The sequence below is a fragment of the Lineus longissimus genome, chromosome 19 (assembly GCF_910592395.1).
Source record: "Lineus longissimus chromosome 19, tnLinLong1.2, whole genome shotgun sequence".
Taxonomy (NCBI): domain Eukaryota; kingdom Metazoa; phylum Nemertea; class Pilidiophora; order Heteronemertea; family Lineidae; genus Lineus; species Lineus longissimus.
Window position 1 is genome coordinate 12,618,972 of NC_088326.1, and position 13,517 is coordinate 12,632,488.

Genomic DNA, 13,517 nt, shown 5'->3' on the forward strand with positions numbered 1-13,517 from the left:
ATAACAGGTTCGTGAGAAACAACTCTTAAACAACTTGGTTAATCTAAGACTAAATTGAATCTGCTTTATTATCCACAAACATATCATACATGGGTTACAAATATGTACAGGATGAATGCAATTACTCTGATTGGTTCAGAGAAAGGGATTAAAATCAGGAATGGTAATTAAGTCGTCTCATTGACTGCAAGAGGGAGGAGCTTAGCGGCAAGCTGCAAGTGGTATAAACAAGCATGGTTACATATATAATTAGCTGACGGCGACACATATGTCAGTCATCACACGGACCTTCTAGAGTCACCCAGGATACTGATTAATTACATTCTTTGTGTCACTTTTCACTTCCGGGAAACTAATTAACGCAAATTAATCACCACCAGGGGATTCGGTGATTATCGTCAAGGCTTCCAGCATGGTAACAGTGCGCTGTCAAAGCTATGTTTAGAAAATAAGGACCGAGCGAAATGGTTGAAGTTTGTCCGGGAGAATAATTTTTTTAAGAACAGACTGAGGAAGTTCGGCCTGCATTTTTTCATGTTGAATATTGTGTGAACATGGGGTACTATTCAACAATTCAACTGTTTACTATAGTTAAGTGTGAAATACTGCGATGATAAAATAGTGTTTGCGTACCAAAATAAACATTCTTAAGACCGCGTCCGGCGCATTCAATACTTGATGGAGGTCACTAATGAAGCTGACCAATGGAAAGTCGGATTTTCCGCTGTGACTAGACTATCGATAATCGACACAAACTGTTGTTTAAGAACACCCTGACCAGCGATATCGTTACCTTCATCGATCATCGGCAAGACTAGTGGTGGCGTCTCGTGGTAAATGGTGCAACTACGCATTGCCCAGCTGAGAATGCCGGTGTGACGGGGATAGTAGTCCTAGGGCTGATAGTCCGTGTAACAATAGCCCGCATTGCTAATTGTTTTGGTTAGGGTTAGCGGTACAATAGATCATGCTGCTTAATTGGTCAAATACAATGCTACCGGACTATGACTCCAGGGGGACTATATCCGCTGTCACACCGGACAGCAGATACGACATCCAGTTGGAGTAACCAGCTATCAAGTAGAAGAAGCGTCTTCTTAAGCTGTGGGTATTTTCAACACTCCTTGGGGTATATATGAGATTCATCCGAATGGGATGTTCCCGTCAAACATTAGAATTTTCCAGTTAGCAGTACTTCGTCAGCGAGGTCTTTTTACATCATCAAAATATACACATAAACTCGGGTAGTAATTGTCCAGGGTGATAATTATGTTGCTGCAGCACTGCTAATTGCATTACTAATTACGAGGGTAGCGTATCCGTTCCTCAGCTTGCCTCATACATGTATTTGGCAATGTTAACTGCTACAGCTAGTGAGAGGCAATTCCCTTTTTTCAGTGTTTTATACTTGCTCTAGGTTTCGTGCCAAAGCAATAAGAAGTGGACACATGATATCTTAGGATTCTCGAGCAGGATTACTTTGAAGGACTTAGCACTGAGGTAAATGTAGATCCGTGTTCCACGTTAAGTTGGCCTTCCTAAATTTGGAAGACGTGTCCAAAATCACCTAACAACAATTGCGAAAATCAATACTAGTGATCAGCTTTTAGTCTGTTGCTACGTGAGTAGGCACATTATCCTCATAGTCACCTAAATTCCACACCCAACGTATCCATCTAAATCACAGTGAGCAGTGTAGCAGATGCCTAACTAAAGGCTCTAAAAAGCATGTTAATTCCAACAATGATGATATGTACTTAAGATTCATGTACTTGACGTCCTGTTATACATTTTTCCTTGAATACCGCACCAATCACTTCGTCGTTTCAGGGCACTCTGTATCCGCGGGATTAAAAAATAGACAACAAAAATATCGGTTGTAAAGGCCAATCCTCTCGATGCAAGCAACATCGCCAGGTAAAACTACTCCATGGACCCAGTAGCGCCATGATGAAGAGTCCGAAAGAATCTAAGACCAGTCTAAAGTTTGCAGAGAAGCGACTCCTAGCATGCGCGATAGGAATCAATTTCCTAATCATTTCCTTCGGGAAAGCAGCAGGAAATGCCGATCTTCCCCGATTGTACCGGGATGGTGACGTCATCATTGGCATGTTCTTACCGATGCACGAGTCAGTCAATGAAAAGGATGTCTGTTCGTCTGTGAGTGTAAATACTATTGTGATACTGGAAACTATGCTGTACACAATTCGGCGTATTAATCGTGCAGGACGGAATATGAACGGTATGCAAATTGGCTATGACGTCAGAGACACTTGCCTCAGCATAAATATCGCAATGAGGCAGGGTCTAGACTTCGTTGCCAATATCGAGAAGTGGTCCAGAGGGCGCCACATGTCATCTGGAGCTGTCGCCGTTAACTCTTTTGGAACGTCCGTTAGAGGCGCCACTGGTATACTAAAGCCGACCTTTGGATTTCCAGTCAAAACCGATACCGAAACCAACACGACATTTTGTCATGAAAAGCCGATTATGGGTGTTATTGGGGCGACAGAGGGCCGAGTCAGTATCCCCCTAGCGGGTTTGATGGGTTTGTACAGCATTCCGATGATCAGCTATCTGACCACCGCTCCAACCCTCAGCGACATCAATACCTATCCATCGTTCTACAGAACTATACCCTCGGATGAGAAGTTAATAATGGCGATGGCTGACCTGGTCAAACATTTTAATTGGAACTACATCTCAGTTATAACAACAGACAACGAATACGGCCGAGAAGGTAAGTCGGGTAATTCCGTACTGATAAGAAAATCGCTTTTTTAGTTCGTTAGTTATTGTTCGACTGCCCTGGTAAATTTGCTACCCACCCGCCAGCACCCAATCTCCAACCCTCGCCATTGGTAACGGTCGCTGAGTGATACTAGCGTACTTTTGCTTCGGAGCAAATGCTAGCTATCTTTTCATTGAGAGATTGACCAACACCATGTCAGCGACCTCCGTTACGCTGAGCAGTTGTCCCGACATTTTCCGAGCACAAATTAGGTCACGCGAAGGTTGCTGAATGCCTTTACCTGCGTAGAATTAAATATGTTGCACATAATGAGGATAATAACAAATGCATCAATGTCATAGTAAACGCGTTTTCATCTATTTTGATCAGTAAGTGTTACAACGATGATAAATTGATATGCCTGTTGCAATTTTGACGACATACATCCTGTCCAAAATAGAGATAATTTGCTGATTGGTCGAAAAATTGTTCTTGTCATTATCACCAGTAGACGTAAGTAATGATTAGATGGAAAGCAACACTGTCAGGGTCGCACCATACTTTTTATTTCATACTGTACAATGTATACAATGTTATGTACACATTTTTACTAACAGCACTACACAGAGGTAACAATGCATTGTCGTACATGTACATCAGAGTCTGATCTTCGAAACCGTGCGCGGGACCTGTGTTGTATCTGTGAGTGTTTCTGTGTGCGAGTGTTTCCTCTACAATAGATCACACTTCGAATGGTTTTGTTTGGTTAGCGGTTGCCTTAGTCGTGAATTTGGGGAACACTGAAATATGGGAAGAACTGACAGATGTTAACACCGGTGCACACGATCCCCCTCTATTGGAAAAGTGGATGACACTGACCGAGAAACCACGCTGAAAAAATATTGCCTTGTGTCGTTTGGAAAACTCTACCTAGTGGAAGTCCTGTTGTCGCTGATGGTCACGATCCGAGGTGATAAGCAACGCCGTTTACGTGTCTTGTGTTTCAGGTCACCTTGCCTTGAAGTCCAGATTGATCCGCGAGGGCGTCTGCTTTGCACGTAGTGACCTCTACGACCCAACATTCGGGCGCCAGCATATTGTCAACATCATCTCCGCACTGAAGAGGGATGAGTCCGAGAACGCAATGGTCATCATACTTTTCATGAATTGGCGGTATGCCAAGTTGTTTTTGTACGAAGCGCATAGGCAAGGCTTGGAAGGTAATTGACATAGTTGTCTGCTAATCGCATTTTGCTCAATACACCCTAGCCTCGGACATACATCCATCGATTCGACCAACGCGTCAGGACTACAAATGCGTTTCGACGGTTCAGAATGCGCCGATGTAGATGAATCTGCAGACAACATCAATTCAGGTCATCCATAGCCAAATCTCTTTCTCAGCTGACGTCACTTCCTGTTAGTTCTAACTCCGGTAATAGGTGTAAGCAAATACACTTATGAGATGGCTGAACATGGCTTACTAGCTGGTCTTAGAGATATTCTCCCCCTGGTCTCTACACGCGTACCATTGCTTTCATTATGTAACCTTCCATTATGCAGGTAAAACGTGGCTACTAAGCCAAGCCTGGTCTGCAACGCATGAGATTTTACAACTGCCCGCAAACCTTGCCCGCGGCATTATCGGCATGTCTCTTCCGTCGCAACTATCACGAGCCCGCCAGTCCGACTTCCTCAAGTATATGTTGAAGCAACATCTGCACCGAAGAGCGAGGTACAATCCGTGGCTTCCTGAATACGCCAGGACCAAGCTGAAGTGTAATTTGTTAGGGTCAGGCACGATCACGGGCTGCCGGGAATCGGACTACGATGCCAGCTTGAAGAACTGCTCGGTGAATCTGACACTAAGTATGTAGAATTTATAACACGATCCGATGTGACGTATTTTTTGGTTGCGAATATTTCACTTCGATTTGTAACGTTTGTTTTTTCCGTCTTCGTTTTGGGAGTGCCGAGAATTCACATATCTTAAGCCCTTAAGGGAGTCGTTGTTTGAGGACTAAACCATAGGTGGCAGCAATTGCAATATGGCGACCATTCGGAGAAAAGAAAAACCTTTCCTCTTTACTTTTCAGAGGATTTGTTGAGGCACGAGACACTCTCCGTCACCGTCAACGCTGCTAACGCCATCCTTACCCTCATTGAGGCAATGGACATGGCCATCGATATGGACCAGGAGACACTAGCGCTAAACAAATGGTTCACCCACGAAACCCTCAACCGATACGTAAGCCAGGTGGACTTCCGCGGCGCGGGAGACGTTACTGTAAAATTTGACGCGAATGGTGATATTGTTGGAGCGAAGTATCATATTTTCAATATTCAGGAGTACGATGGGGACCTGGAGGTTTTTATCATTGGAAAGTGGGAAATGAAACAGGGACCAGGAGAGCTCACTGTACGGGATGATAAAATTCAGTGGAACAATGGTGGGTACCCAAAACAATCTCATACCCTTAGAGAGTCTCGGTGTATATGATAATACAGATGCTTTTCTTGTGTTCCTGCCGATAATAAACACCAGCTATCCATGCCGATATACCGGTGTTGCGCGTACGCCCATCTTGGAAGGAGGAGACGTTAGGATTGACGTTCATCACCTGGAAGTCGGTATGCAGATATTCTGATCATTTACCAAGGGGACTCTCCCCGTTCCTTAGCTTCCTTCTCAGGCCTTGTTTCGGCCAGCAGCGCCATCTTACAAGCGTAGCGAAAGTTCGAGCGGGAAGACCAACAGAAGGAGGGAGAAAGAAATACCAGATGACCCGCCAGTGCCATATTTCTCTGGCACCATCAAAGCGACCAAGTCAAGAGACCATCCACCCAATGGGAGATGCAAAATTTACATCCTCTTTCTCCGGTCATATTCATTATGGTATATTAATGGTGGTTATACCTTCGTTTCAGGCACCCGACCCGCATCTCGCTGCAGTAACGTATGTCTGCCTGGTTACATCATGAGACGTTCCCCATCCGTGTGTTGCTGGGACTGTAAGCTGTGCCCGAAGGGGACAATCTCCAGCACCAGACAAAGTACCACCTGCAACAAGTGTGACCAGTTTTTCCACACGAACAGCAATCAGTCGGAATGCCTCCCGAATGCTGAGATGTGGGTTCACCAGTCCGTGATGCGAATACCCATCACAATCATGGGATCGGTCGGCGTGCTAAGCTTCCTAGTAATCACTGGTATCCTTTGGGTATTCCGAGATTTAGTCCTAATCCGCCGCACAGAATTGAAGTACACTTTCCTACTTGTGGTATTCTCAGCCCAGTTGTATCCATTTACGCATTCATTTCGCCCCACGACGACCGTATGCACGGTTCATCTATGCCTACTCATGATACCCGCCGCGCTGCTGCCTGTTGTACTGATCAGCCAAACGAAACCGACCCTTCGGACATCAGGCCGTATCCTACGCCGCTTACTCCATAAGAACCTCGCCAAACGCTTCGTACAAATGTATACTTTCTGTATAATCGGCATTGTCTCCCTGAGCTTTTGTATGTTGTTTTTTTGGAAAGGCTTGCCCTCGGTCGACAGAACTGTTGAGCAAGATGGCGGCGATATAACGTTTCTGAGCTGCGAGGATCCGTTGAGTTCGTTAGGCTTGATGCCGCTTGTATCCCAGGTTACCCTAACCATCTTGGCCGCATATTTCTTTGAGCGGGAGAACGGAGAAACGCATGAAACACGCGATTCTACTTACAACGGGGTCGCCTGTTACATCCTCCTGCTTTCCGCCGCTGTTCTGCTGCCTGTCTATCTTACCGTCACATATAAACAAGCAAAGATCATATTACTTACTCTTGGGAACTCTATTGGTTATTTGACAATCACGTGCCTGAAGTTCCTTCCCCAACTGTATGATATTTTCATCAAGAAAGATCGGAGGGTATTGGAAACTGTGATAACCTTAGACACTGTGACGTCGCAGTTGGAAGACCCGGATGTTGCCCAGAAGGACAGTATTCTATGACTACGTTGCCAAACCAGCGAGAACGAGGTTACCAGTTTGAACATTATACAGTGTGGCAAAGTTAGACTTTAAAACACGATATACAAATAAATTTCTACAACAGCATTTAAACTTAATGTTGCGTAATTGATTGCCTTATCAAAGATATCATTCAAAAATACACCTTTATTAAAACGCATTACCACATCGTATTTATCTTGTATTTGTGTACACACCCCACGGCTTTGCACACATGCATATCGTTTTCGAAAACAAACCTTCCATTTTGCAATTTCTTGGGATCAGTCAACTCTAGGACACGAAAGTGACTTTGAAAGGACATCTATTTCTCTGCTGACCCCGATCAACAGGTGGGTTTTGGTATCACTCTTTGATCTCACAAAGCTTGCTCAAAATGTCGATTTTGTATTTGGCAAATTATTGTAATGATAAACTAACTGTAAATTCAAGGCCATTATTCAATGAGTGTGATTCGGTATGAAGACCAGGTTCTATCCCCTCTGATGAAAAAAGAGCTTGTACGAAAATTGCTCTTCAAGTTACTGCTGTTGGTAGGTTTAGATTAGGTTATGGCAGATGTCAACTAAAGGCAATTTTCATGAATCGCACTGGGCATGCGTAATCACGGACAAATGAGGCCCATCCAAAAACCTTGATCCGCCCAACTCTCACCATTCCTCACCATCATTCCAGGCCCAAGCTAAACGAGAACCCGAGCAAGAACCATGGCTACAGAGAAGGAGAAAAAGGGCAAGAGAAGCTTTGACGATGTTTTGTGCATGGTGGGCGAGTTTGGGCCGTTTCAGAGATGGCTGTACTTCTTTATAGGTCTGACGGGGATCCCGACCGGATGTCAGAATATCGCCATGGTGTTTCTTGGCGGAGACCAGGTAAATGTTTATAATAATTTCTTGCTATAGATTGCCTAATTTACTTTTTTTCAAAATCCGCAATTAATATACTCTCTCCGCGGACTCTAAGGGCCATTTTTTATTCATGAATGCCGGCATTTATCTTTGTTATAAGAAGTAAACAACACTTAAAATCACTAAACATAAGAATATTTCCTTTTCCTTTTCATTTCCAGGATCATTGGTGCAATGTCCCTGGACTTTCGCCAGCCAACTTCACGTCTGCGAGATATCGCGAGATCGCCATCCCCATGGAAACGAATGGATACAGTCGTTGTAAACATTTTAACATTGCATTTCAAAACCTCACTTCTGACGAACTTGCATCTTGGAACCGAACACTCATGATCTCGAATCTGACGGAAACCGTCACGTGCTCAGCAGGCTGGATTTTCGACCAATCGCAGTACCTAACTACTGTCCAGAGCTGGGTAGGTACAAAGTGTGTTCAAAATGTTCAGACTGTCGAAGATGCACAGTGCCTGTCCTCGCTGTAGTCCCGGTTTCGATTCGCCCAGTCTGACGATCTCGGCATCTACTTGTATAGCGTATTTGAGTCTTATTCAAAAACACATATGTTTGGCGTTCAAACTTTTGCCTCGCAGTTAAAAAGAATTTAGGCCTAGCCCAATACACATAATCCATTGTCTTTAAACAGAGCCCGCTCGAACCTAGGCCTAAATTCCCATTATTCTACTGGCTTATCAAAGGTTTATCAGGGCAAATATTGATAACATCGACCCCGGCGAAACAGCTGTCATGGGGGTCATCAGTATATATTGGCCAAAACCGATAAGGAGAAATAAACGCAATGTGGCCTGGATTTGGAGTGTTACGCCAAACTCCGTATAATGGGCTCTCACTTCAATTTCAGTTCACTACAGTGTGTGACCAGAGTTTCCTGACGCCCTTGGTTTCGACCATCTACATGGCAGGATTCTTGGTCGGATGCGTCGTGTACGGGGCGCTATCAGACGCGTAGGTGGATAATGAATGCAACCACTGTAGACACCCCTAGATCTCCTTTAGACCTCATATAGTACAGGGAATCTAGAAATCCGGTAAAAACTGCTATCTTATTTGTATTCACTTATTTCGAGAAATAGGTATATTAGTATATGTCAGGGCAAATAGACACTGATCAGATGACATACAAAATAATCGGCGATGACGAAAGCGGCCTATCAGGCCTGTCGGAGGTAGTCCGTTTCCTAATTAATCACTTTATCTCATTTGCAGAATTGGTAGAAAGAAAACTATCATCGGGTGTCTCGTGTTGGAAGTTGCATTCGGAGTTTCAGCGGCATTTTCACCCAACTACGCCGTGTTTTGTGTCCTACGATTCTTCGTGGGGACTAGTGCAGCGGGATCATTCACGACTGCCTTTGTCATCGGTAGGTATTAAGGTCGAAATTCTTCGAAACCATCTTGTTTTAAGCCCTCCCCTTTCACCCTCCAAAAAACGACATCAGTTTTGAAGAAAATAATAGGCAATCGTGCGTCAATAAATTGGTAGTCCATCTACAGTCGACCGTTCCATGAAGAAGTAGGCAGATAACTTGTCAGTGCTACATTTGCTTCTTTCGAATATGGTGCAGACATTACAAATTGAAATCGTGGTCCCTGCAACTACAGGGCTGAGATACCTCCAAATCTACGACAGTTTACAGTGCACTTCATTCTATGTATTCTACATGCATTACTCACAATGCTGTATGTAACAACATTTATTCTTCTGCTTCTTCCACCTCTGCATATTCAGTTATGGAAATCATCGGGCCTAACTACAGAATGGCTCCAGGCATCTTCGTCCAGGGGTGGTTCGCCCTCGGCTTCCTGATTCTTACCGTTGTCGCCTTCTTCATTCGTGACCAGTGGTTGCTGCAGCTCGTCCTTGTATCACCAGTCATCATTTTACCAGTGATATACGCAGTGTAAGAAGCTAAATTTGACCAACATTTGAGAAATACCAAATATGACAAACCTTCAAGTGATTACCCTCACGAGGGGTGTAGCTAGGGGGCAGGAGGCAAATGCTCCCTCCCTCAAAAGTCACACAAAGATGAGTTTTTGACGCTTGACGTGATGTCGGAAACATCAAAGACTGACCCCATTAACGTAGATGTTTCCTCACGACAATGCCCACCACTAGGGGCGCTGATCAGGAAGCGAACTCTGGCTGGAACTTCATCTCAAAATGAGCCTCGAATCCCTTTCAAAATGAGCCCTTCAACTTTTTTCAGGGTCTGCCCCGAGTCTCCACGCTGGCTTGTGTCGAAAGGCAGATACGTGGAAGCCCAGATGATCCTTAAAAGCATCGCAAAGACAAATGGCAGGAAGCTACCGAAGGGATTCAATCTAGAGGAAGAATTAGACATTCCTACGGTAAAACGCTCTCTCTCTATTCGTACAAATGATTTTTTCAAGTTCATGTTTCTTCGGGCAGGTCAACAGTTAACGCCATAATGCTTTTTTTCTATGTTGTACATGCATATCGCTTGTCAAATGTTTCATTCGGCCGCGATTATATAGAGTTCACGTTTTCACATGTAACGTGTCACTGTTCACTTTACGTGCGTGAAATGAAGAACGAACAAGTCATTTCCAAAGAGCGGGCTACATACGATTCACGTTATCACGTTTCAGCCTCACGGCGCGTTTTTAAGCCAGTTTGCTCGTGACAAGTGAAACATGACAAGTGACAGCGTGACTCCAGCCTTACCTTTTGGGTGACATAATGCTCTGGTCGCCTTCTTGTCTTTTAGGTGGACGAAAATGCCAGCAAGCCAAGCATTGTTGACCTGGTCAAAACACCGCGAATGAGAGTGCGATCTCTGAATATTTTCTTCAACTGGTGAGTATAGATAAGTTTTATCCATTTGAAAGTGGAACGCCAGTTCTCCATTAGCATTCTTCGTGTAACTTACACGCCCCTTAGACTCGTTTAACTCTAACCTTTTTTGTCACGTCCACTTAAGGTTCGTCAACTCATTTGTCTACTACGGGCTCAGCCTGAACGGTGGCGCCCTCGGCGACGTCTACATCAACTCGGCAATCTCCGCCGCGGTGGAATTCCCCGCCTACGTCTTTTGCATTCTGATCTTAGATCGTATCGGTCGGAGATTGCCACTGGCTGGGACTATGATCGTAGGTGGCGCCGCGTGTCTTGGCTTCATTCCAATACTTCAGAATGAGAGTAAGTCGTTTTCTCTCCTCGGCATGAGACAGGTCTGGTCCGAATATGTACGGGAACTGTTACAGAAGCTTCAAGTGGGTTTGCTCGCATATGCTACGCCATTTCGGATGACGAGCTGGTACTCTTCCATATCAGCGTATGTCGGTGGCACTGAGGCTTCTGGTCAAAATAGAACGTTTAAAGTTAATTTGGAAGAAGTTAGTAAAATGGTTATATTAAACGACAACAGACGTGGTGAGTTGTCCCAGTGGGCGCGACCTGAGGTGCGAGAGATTGCTACCCGGTCCTTTGACACTACCACTGCAGTTATGTGCGGAGGCTTCGGGACGTGTGTCAGTAATATTCATAACAAGATTATCGGTTGGTGATTTCCCATCTTCAAGATTCTTATTTTCCTCTGCAGACCTTTCCGCCGTGAGAACTGCCTTGTCCATTTTGGGAAAGTTTGGTATAACTTGCTCGTTTGCCATCATCTATAACTATTCAGCAGAGGTAGGGACCAATTAGGATAGACGAAGAAATGTGTAACCAATAACTAATCAAACACTCTGAACTGATCGCTAAGTTCTGTCAAAGGGAGCTCGAAAGACCGACGCCGTTCGTTACAGATTTGTAATCGAATTTGAAAAGTTCGAGCTGCGCAAATACGGGCTGAATATAGATTTCAGGATAGCCGTTGGGTAGACAAGGGTAGATATACAAGTTTCGATAATTTGGATGAAAATATTACTTAAGATGTGTTGTTATCGAAGCATGTTCATTTCGTGCTTTCAGGTTTTCCCAACAGTCATCCGAAATGTCGGAGTGGGCACTGGTTCTATGCATGCCCGTATAGGGGGCGTGCTGGCTCCTCAGGTGGCGCTCCTGGTGAGTACTGTCAGAACTCGTATGCCTGTTCCGTGACTTCTGCCAACTGAGGCGCTAATGTCTTCGGTTTGTGCAGGATGACAACGAACCAACTCCTCCAGGACTCTTGGGTCTCTGTATTAGCGACACTGGAAAAGTGTTTTTTATGTATACTTCAAAGTGAACTCAGGAATGTGACCAGATCACATTTACCAAAATATAGTGATGTTCCACAACACTAGATTATCCTTACGGGCACGCCTAACCAGTGCTCTTTTACGGTGTCAACTAATAAGTAAAGTCGATCAACTATGAGAGTGGCCTAGGGCTGTGCAACATTACTATTTGTGATCACACTGTACAGTTCAGTGACTGGAGGTCAGCCAAGTGCCTTTGGCCAGATCTTTCTGCAAGACCCTTTATTTGTCAGTTTTGCCTACTTCCTTCATTTCAGACGAGTGTCTGGTTTGGTCTCCCCTCCCTTCTCTTCGGCGTGACATCCGTCCTGGCAGGGACACTGGCATTCCTCCTCCCCGAGACACTGCATCAGGAACTCCCGGAGACGATTGAGGACGGGGAAAGATTTGGATCGTAAGTTAAACCAATATCATTCTTTAATGAGCCCAGATCCATAACATTTTATAGGTTGACATAGGCTGGAATTTAAAACCCTCAAGCAATTACAGCTCTATCAAAACTAAATGAATGCCAATTACACGCAAAACGTATCCCCAATAATTCCATCGTCTTCATCTTGAATATTTCAGAAAGTATTACAAACCAAAGGATTCCGAAACTGGCGTTGCCAATATGGGGATGGATGACGTCACGGACGATACTATCAATACAACCAATGATGCGAATGATGGTAATCCGGGAACTTCAACTGAGAAGTTGACTGACAATTGATTGTTTTTTTATAATTCGAGCCTTGCAGTTGACTATGTACAACAATGCAACCAATACACATGCCCATGAATAGTTTTATTATGGTACCACAGCGGCGTCCGTCTCCTCCAGGTGGGGATATCCGCCGTGGTGACATGACAAGTACGTCAGAGCAGGGCAATGGGTGAGCCTAATATCTACAGACCCCACACCTTATAACTATGGACACCTTGGCGATTTCTCGCCGTGGTATACTAGTGTTTTAACCAAGGTGATGCCTCGATACTCCAAGACCATCATTTGTTTCACCTGCTTTGCATTGAATGCCTTTACTGGCTGTTAACACCCATAAGTTAATTAAAAAGAGAGTTGATTTTTTAAGTTTACGTGTGACGTCCCGGACGTGCGTCATTTGACACCTTGTTTTCTGGAAACTGCTTGTTGATACCGAGGAATGGACAAAACAACAACTTAATTTCACATCGAAGGCAAATTATAACTTTAAAAATAAACATATTTACTTCACCATCCAATGTATTTGAACAATACTTGTTTTCGTTCTACAGATGAATAGCCAAAAGTTAACGCATCGAAATAATACACTTAATTCGCTTTGTCAAAAATTCTCAAGCCCGCCATAGTCGTAGCCCTATAGATAGCCCGATTTGGCGAGAACTCGCAAATGAAGATCTTTTGCCTGCCTGGTTGATGAATTCATGAATTAACATAAATTGGTAGTAAGTACATGTACGTCTGGTGAACAGCGGCACTTTATCAACTCAGTACGAACTGGCATTCGGAACCCGTTTCGTTGATTTTATTTCAACGTTCTGTTTCATTTTGTTCGAGTTTAGGCAAGTAACCCATTGTAGTCGACAGATATGGCGCAAAACCTCAGCCAACATTTTGACAAGCAGTCAGTAATGTGTGAGGTCAGATGGTGC

The 13,517-nt window shown here is 44.3% G+C and overlaps 2 protein-coding genes across 2 annotated transcripts; both read left to right on the top strand.

The window, feature by feature from the left end:
- The first annotated feature begins 2,277 nt into the window (after window positions 1-2,277).
- Window positions 2,278-6,910, top strand: LOC135503127 (metabotropic glutamate receptor 1-like). Its single transcript, XM_064796501.1, has 5 exons — window positions 2,278-2,740; window positions 3,739-3,951; window positions 4,295-4,600; window positions 4,828-5,181; window positions 5,660-6,910. Exons 1-5 carry the CDS (start codon window positions 2,296-2,298, stop codon window positions 6,730-6,732), a joined length of 2,391 nt encoding a protein of 796 aa, XP_064652571.1. The 5' UTR covers window positions 2,278-2,295; the 3' UTR covers window positions 6,733-6,910.
- A 225-nt stretch (window positions 6,911-7,135) lies between these two features.
- On the top strand, window positions 7,136-12,594 carry LOC135502829 (organic cation transporter protein-like). Its single transcript, XM_064795932.1, has 12 exons — window positions 7,136-7,622; window positions 7,820-8,074; window positions 8,518-8,621; window positions 8,883-9,037; window positions 9,406-9,577; window positions 9,887-10,028; window positions 10,409-10,497; window positions 10,622-10,839; window positions 11,243-11,331; window positions 11,614-11,706; window positions 12,140-12,276; window positions 12,453-12,594. The coding sequence occupies exons 1-12, from the start codon at window positions 7,458-7,460 to the stop codon at window positions 12,592-12,594; spliced, it is 1,761 nt and encodes a 586-aa protein (XP_064652002.1). The 5' UTR covers window positions 7,136-7,457.
- The last annotated feature ends 923 nt before the right edge of the window (window positions 12,595-13,517 follow it).

Bases quoted from the DNA above. Each gene is read 5' to 3' on its own strand.
- LOC135503127 (XM_064796501.1), top strand. From the start codon at position 2,296: ATGAGGCAGGGTCTAGACTTCGTTGCCAATATCGAGAAGTGGTCCAGA. The intron at 2,741-3,738 runs GTAAGTCGGGTA...CTTGTGTTTCAG, and splicing joins CAACGAATACGGCCGAGAAG to GTCACCTTGCCTTGAAGTCC. The intron at 3,952-4,294 runs GTAATTGACATA...TCCATTATGCAG, and splicing joins GCATAGGCAAGGCTTGGAAG to GTAAAACGTGGCTACTAAGC.
- LOC135502829 (XM_064795932.1), top strand. From the start codon at position 7,458: ATGGCTACAGAGAAGGAGAAAAAGGGCAAGAGAAGCTTTGACGATGTT. The intron at 11,332-11,613 runs GTAGGGACCAAT...TCGTGCTTTCAG, and splicing joins TCTATAACTATTCAGCAGAG to GTTTTCCCAACAGTCATCCG. The intron at 12,277-12,452 runs GTAAGTTAAACC...TGAATATTTCAG, and splicing joins GACGGGGAAAGATTTGGATC to AAAGTATTACAAACCAAAGG.